Below are 6,183 nucleotides of genomic sequence, written 5' to 3'. Positions count from 1 at the left end.
TATCTTTCCCCTAATTGCATGTATATCTCCTTATAGAGAAAGAAAAGGAAATTATCCCTCTCTCGGTTGCGTGTATCTCTTTCTTGACTAGCCTAAATGATTTACTTGCCGCTAATCTACGAATTAGACAAGGGTAATTTCGTCCTAACTAGTCCATAATCATGTGCCTTGTTAACATGCTAAAAATAATACTCCTTAGATAAAGGAATGGAGGGAGTATAAGGTAATTCACGGTCAGAATTTGCTAAACTTTTATTTACACAATTGCATTATTATTGACAGGTAAATCACAAGCTAACGTACTATAATATTTATATCCCGTTGCAATGCACGGGCATTATTTTAGTTAGAACTAAAACTGTATCAGTTATTTGTTTTCTATTATTTGAAAAGGGTCTTTCTCTCCCCATGTGAGTGCTCTGGGTGATGATTGCTTGATTACTCTCTTGGGGGCTTCATCGATGAGTTCAAATCTCTGGTCGCAGCGGCAGATTTAGACTGGCTTCGAGCGTGGGTAGGTTATTTCTCGACTCCGCTGCTTAGTGAGCTTGTTTTCGTCCTTTCCTATACACGTGACTGCACCATCGGTTTGATCGGTCCTTTTGCTAGCCGTCCGGATTAGTGCTCCATGGTCTGGGGCGAGAGGGCAGAGTGCCCTCTCCGGCAACAGTTTGATGAGGAGTGCAACATAGCCTGGTGACCTCATCCAGGAGCGCGAGTTCGCTTGTCTTCGGCTGACTTGGTTGCTTCTAGTTGTGGTGTGGCTACTCCTGTGCTTTTGCTAGGCGACATACTTGCGGTGTCCAATAGTGCATTTCTAGTGCCTTGTTTTGTGACGTTTGTCTTGTGTTTGTAAATTTGGAAGCGTATCAACCTACCTTGGTAGGCCGCTGATTGCGTGTTTATATAGGATCAGAAAGCCCATGATCACGGCATGTACAAGGCAAGACTTGGAGTACAAGATGATGATAAGATAGCAACGAATCTTAACAAACTAGGAAGGTCGGTTTAGTCTTATCTCTGACTTAAACCAACCGTACAAGATATCTAGATGATTCTAGACTATTCTTAACAGCCCCTCTCAATCACACCTTGGTCAAGGTGAGATTGCGCCTGAAGTTCTCCAAGTCTCTCACAGGTAACGCCTTTGTGAAGCTGTCTGCAATCTGATCTTTGGATGACACAAACCTTATATCAAGAAGTTTGTTTGCCACCCTTTCTCTAACAAAATGATAGTCAATCTCAATGTGCTTAGTACGAGCATGAAACACAGGATTAGCTGATAAATAAGTTGCTCCAAGATTGTCACACCACAGGCAAGGAATTTCTCTTGTAGGTACTCGAAGTTCTTTCAAGAGCGATTGTAACCAAATGATTTCTGCAGTAGCATTGGCCAAAGACTTGTACTCTGCTTCTGTACTAGACCTTGATACAGTAGCTTGTTTCCTGGCACTCCAGGATATCAGGTTTGGACCAAAGTATACTGCAAAACCTCCTGTGGATCTCCTGTCATCAACGTCACCCGCCCAGTCTGCATCTGAGAAGGCACTTAACAAAGTAGATGATGACCTCTTGTATGCTAATCCTGAGTTCATTGTATGCTTTATAAATCTGAGAATTCTTTTAGCTGCAGTCCAATGGACTGTTGTTGGTGCATGTAGATATTGACATATTTTGTTTACTGAGAAGGAAATATCTGGCCTTGTAATTGTCAAATACTGTTAAGCACCTACAATACTCCTATACCTTGTACTATCTTCTAGCCCAAGTGGTTCTCCATCATGAGCTGATAATTTTTCAGTGCTAGACAAGGGTGTGGGTGCTGGCTTGCAGTCTTTCATACCCACCTTAGTTAGGAGATCCAAAGCATACTTTTCTTGTGTTAACACAATACCATCATTAATTTTCTTTACCTCTATTCCAAGGAAGAAGTGCAAATCTCCCAAGTCCTTCAGAGCAAAGGTTGAGCTCAAATCCTTCAACAATGCTGATATTGCTTCCTGAGAGGAGCTTGTCACAATAATGTCATCAACATAAATGAGAACAAATATAATCACCCCAGACTTATTGAATAAAAAGAGTGAGGTGTCAGCCTTTGAAGGAATAAATCCAAGATTCTGCAACTTTGAGCTCAAACGTGAGTACCATGCCCTTGGAGCTTGCTTAAGCCCATAAATAGCCTTGTCCAGCTTGCACACATGAAATGGCGAGTTTTTATCTTCATAACCTGGTGGTTGTCTCATATAAACATCCTCTTCCAGAACACCATGAAGGAACGCGTTCTGTACATCTAGCTGTCTCAAGCTCCAACCCCTGGATACAGCAATAGACAAAACAAGTCTAATAGTAGCAGCCTTAACCACTGGACTAAAAGTATCTTCATAATCTATATTGTATCGTTGCTTAAAGCCTTTAGCCACTAGTCTAGCTTTATATCTATCTATACTGCCATCAGATTTCTTTTTTACTCTATATACCCATTTACAATCTATAACATTTGTACCACTGTTTGCAGGAACAAGATGCCATGTCTTGTTTTTCATAAGTGCTAGATATTCCTCATCCATTGCTTTCCTCCATCTCGGATCACCCAAGGCTTCTTGAGTAGTTTGTGGCTCACCTGTTGAACAGAAGCAACCATATTTGATTCTGAAATTTTTCTCATACCTAACTGTACCATCAGAGGGAACCAGGGGCTTCATAATGCCTGACTGGAGCCATGTACGCCCTCGAACTGGAGGTGATGGAGTTGAATCCTCATTTTCAGCATTTTCCGCAGAGGTCCCGCCGCCACAGAAGATCCCGTCCCTGTCCCGGGGTCAGCGCGTGGGCTGGCAGCGCCCGTGCGCCTGCTGCGCGATGGAGACAGCGCGGGGCCAGGCGAGATCTGCTGCTCCGCTCGCTCAGGAGATCCTGCGGGATCGGGCGAGGTGGCAACCAGCCGATGGCTGCCGCTGCTGGTTGTTGAACGAGCCGACCCACACGGGATCCGCGGCTGCATGTGGCCCGTGGGCGTCCCTGCGGGCCCGGGCGACATGGTGGGCTGGCGTTGGCTGCCCCCGCTGCTGTCCGCTGTGTCCTGTGCAGGCGAGGCAGCACCTGATCCAGCGCCAGTTTCAGCATGGGATCGCGTGACAGGATCGACGCCGGATCGCGCGCCTCTGTCCTCTAGCACCACATGCGGTATGGAGTGATTTGGCTCCATATTTTCATCATGTTGTTCCAAATTTGCACCTGTATAACTGTCATCAAATCCTGCATCATCTGGTGAATTAGTATTACGAGACACTGCCATATTATTTAAATCACCTCCATTGTTGCCCTGATGATCAAAAAAATGTGTTGGAGCCAAATGATCAGGAAGAAGCAAAATTTCTTGGCGTAGGAGAGCTCCGGCGTTTGGATGGAGAGAAGCAAACGGAAAGACATTTTCATCAAAGACCACATCTCTAGAGATATAGATACGTCCGGTGGACACATCAAGACATTTTACTCCCTTGTGACGTGGGCTATAGCCTAAGAAAACGCATTGTTTGGAGCGAAACGAAAGTTTCTTAGTGTTGTAAGGCCGAAGATTCTGCCAGCAAGCACAACCAAACACGCGAAGAGAATTGTAGGTAGGCCTTTTGTGAAAAAGGCGTTTGTAGGGGGTCTCAAAGTTTGTGACACTACTTGGAAGTAGATTAATGAGATACGTGGCAGCGAGGAACGCTTCGTCCCAAAATTTTAGTGCCATAGATGAGTTGGCAAGAAGAGCAAGACCAACTTCAACAATATGGCGGTGTTTTCTTTCAGCGGATCCATTCTGCTGATGAGCATGTGGGCAAGAAACATGATGAGCAATACCAAGTTTCTGAAAAAGAGTTTAATTTCTCATATTCTCCGCCCCAATCAGATTGGACGGCGAGAATTTTTGAATCAAATTGACGTTCAACATGTGCTTGAAAATTTTGAAAAACTTCAAAGACATCGGATTTTTTCTTAATGAGATAAATCCATGAAAATTTGGTATAATCATCAATGAAGCTAACATAATATTTGTATCGACCAACAGAGAGGGGGGCATCGCCCCATACATCAGAAAAAATCAACTCAAGAGGTTTGGTAGATACACTAGTAGACACTGGATAAGGTAATTGGTGACTTTTTGCACGTTGGCATGAGTCACACACCGACTCACTATTTGACTCTCCATGATAAGAGAGTTTATTATTCCTAAGCACACGTTGAACTATTGAAAAAGATGGATGACCAAGCCGAGCATGCCACCGTGATGAAGATATCTTGATGGCACCACATGCATGTTTATTTGACGTCCTAGATGAAATCAATGGATAGAGTCCTCCTCTACATCTGCCTCGATGCAGCACCCTCCCCGTGACCTGGTCCTTAATGAAAAAGAAATAGGGCCAAAATTCAACATAAACATGGTTGTCAAGGGTGAAGCGATGAACAGAAAGAAGGTTTTGCGAGGCAGTGGGAACATATAGGACTTGATTTAGACGAAAATTTTGATCTTTGGTTTTAACAATGGAGTGACCAATATGGCTAATGCTCATACCTGCACCATCAGCAGTGTGGACCTGATCACCTCCATGATACTTGTCACGGATGGTGAGCTTCTCAAGCTCGCCGGTGATATGGTTGGTGGTGCCGCTGTCCGCATACCAGTTGGTATCTATCCCATACGAGTTTGTTGTAGCAGATGCGCCCACCTTCTCCTCTGGAAGGTAGTCCTCCGTGAACCTGTACCAGCACTCTATGGCAAGGTGTCCTGGCTTGCTGCAGATCTGGCACTGAGGCCGGTTGTCGCTGTGAAAACCGCCGCCATGAGGTCCTGGCCCTCCTGGTCCTCCTGGTCCGCCAGGTCGCCCCCCTGTTGCTGTTGTAGGAGGGAGGGGCGTTGCCGCTGGTGTAGCCACGGCCTTGGCCAGGGTTGCCACGGCCAGCACCTCAGCCACGTGGAGTCCCGCGGCCACGCTGATAGCCACGCCCGCGTGCTGCAGCATTTGCAGAAGACTTGAAGCCACCATTGCCGCCGGAGCCATGGAACAACTCCACCCACTGATCGAAGTTTGCCATCTGCGAGTACAGGGCGTCGAGAGTAATTGGCTCAGTGCGGACGTCAAGGGAAGATACCAGAGGATTGTAGTCGAGGTCGAGGACGGCCAGGTTGAAGGAGATGAGTTCGTCGTCTTCCATGGGTCTGCCGGCAGCTGCAAGCTCATCGGCGAGCGACCGCATCCGGGCGAAGTAGACGGGGACGGACTGGTTGCCCTTCTTCGTGTTGGCGAGGGCGATGCGAAGATTGTTGATGCGGGAGCGGGACTACGAAGAGAACATGTTCTTCAACGCAGTCCAGGCCGAGTGCGCCGACTCGACCGACACCATCTGCGCGAGGACCTCCTTGGAGACGGAGTTCACCAGATAGGCGAGCACTTGCTGGTCCTGGGTGACCCAGACCGCGTGCAGTGGGTTGGGGGTGCTCGTAGGCTTGCCGTCCTTGTCGGTGCCGGCGAGAAACTTCTCTGGCTCGACAGCGGATCCATCAAGGTATCCATAGAGGGAGGCGGCTCGGATCTGGGGAAGAAATTGAGTCTTCCACAGAAGGTAATTTTCACGAGTTAATTTCTCGGAGATTTGGCTGGTTAGTGGGTTGACCGGGGCGTGGGAGGAGGAAGCCATGGCAATGGGGAAGGAAAGCTAGATGCGTTTTTGGAAGGAAGGCTCTGATTACCATGTAAATTTGGAAGCGTATCAACCTACCTTGGTAGGCCGCTGATTGCGTGTTTATATAGGATCAGAAAGCACTTGATCACGGCATGTACAAGGCAAGACTTGGAGTACAATATGATGAGAAGATAGCAACGAATCTTAACAAACTAGGAAGGTCGGTTTAGTCTTATCTCTGACTTAAACCAACCGTACAAGATATCTAGATGATTCTAGACTATTCTTAACAGTGTTGTCTAGATTTCTTTGACTAGTTTTGTATCGGAGTTATCTCAACACCTTGTATCGTTGGGCCGATTGACTTTGTCTATAAAGCGGGGCGAAAGCATATCTCGAGAGTTGGCTGACCATAGATTCTGGACCAGAAAACTTATGTGAAACTAGGAGCACAACTATCCATTTCATGTTTTCAAACCGTTCATTTAATTCGGAGAACAAAACGGCATGCTA

At 46.5% G+C, this 6,183-nt stretch overlaps 1 protein-coding gene and 1 pseudogene across 1 annotated transcript; both read right to left on the bottom strand.

The window, feature by feature from the left end:
• Positions 1 to 1,085: 1,085 nt before the first annotated feature.
• Positions 1,086 to 5,685, bottom strand: LOC125507387 (uncharacterized). The gene is made up of 6 exons (XM_087531925.1): positions 5,389 to 5,685; positions 5,140 to 5,328; positions 4,562 to 5,000; positions 2,713 to 3,255; positions 1,895 to 2,620; positions 1,086 to 1,585 (listed from the first exon to the last, which is right to left on the bottom strand). The coding sequence occupies exons 1-6, from the start codon at positions 5,683 to 5,685 to the stop codon at positions 1,086 to 1,088; spliced, it is 2,694 nt and encodes an 897-aa protein (XP_087388051.1).
• Positions 5,067 to 5,205, bottom strand: LOC147958024 (small nucleolar RNA Z247; annotated as a pseudogene).
• Positions 5,686 to 6,183: the final 498 nt, after the last annotated feature.

Source organism: Triticum urartu, chromosome 7A (genome assembly GCF_056163025.1).
Source record: "Triticum urartu cultivar PI428250 chromosome 7A, HENAU_Tu73, whole genome shotgun sequence".
Lineage (NCBI taxonomy): Eukaryota > Viridiplantae > Streptophyta > Magnoliopsida > Poales > Poaceae > Triticum > Triticum urartu.
The sequence above is the reverse complement of the archived record's forward strand: the minus strand, read 5'-3'. Positions and strand labels throughout refer to the sequence as shown.

Coding starts and splice junctions, on each gene's coding strand:
- LOC125507387 (XM_087531925.1), bottom strand. CDS start 5,685: ATGGCTTCCTCCTCCCACGCCCCGGTCAACCCACTAACCAGCCAAATC. Junction 5,329..5,388: donor AGGAGGTCCTCGCGCAGATG/GTGTCGGTCGAG, acceptor TTCTCTTCGTAG/TCCCGCTCCCGCATCAACAA. Junction 2,621..2,712: donor CGAGGGCGTACATGGCTCCA/GTCAGGCATTAT, acceptor TCTGTTCAACAG/GTGAGCCACAAACTACTCAA.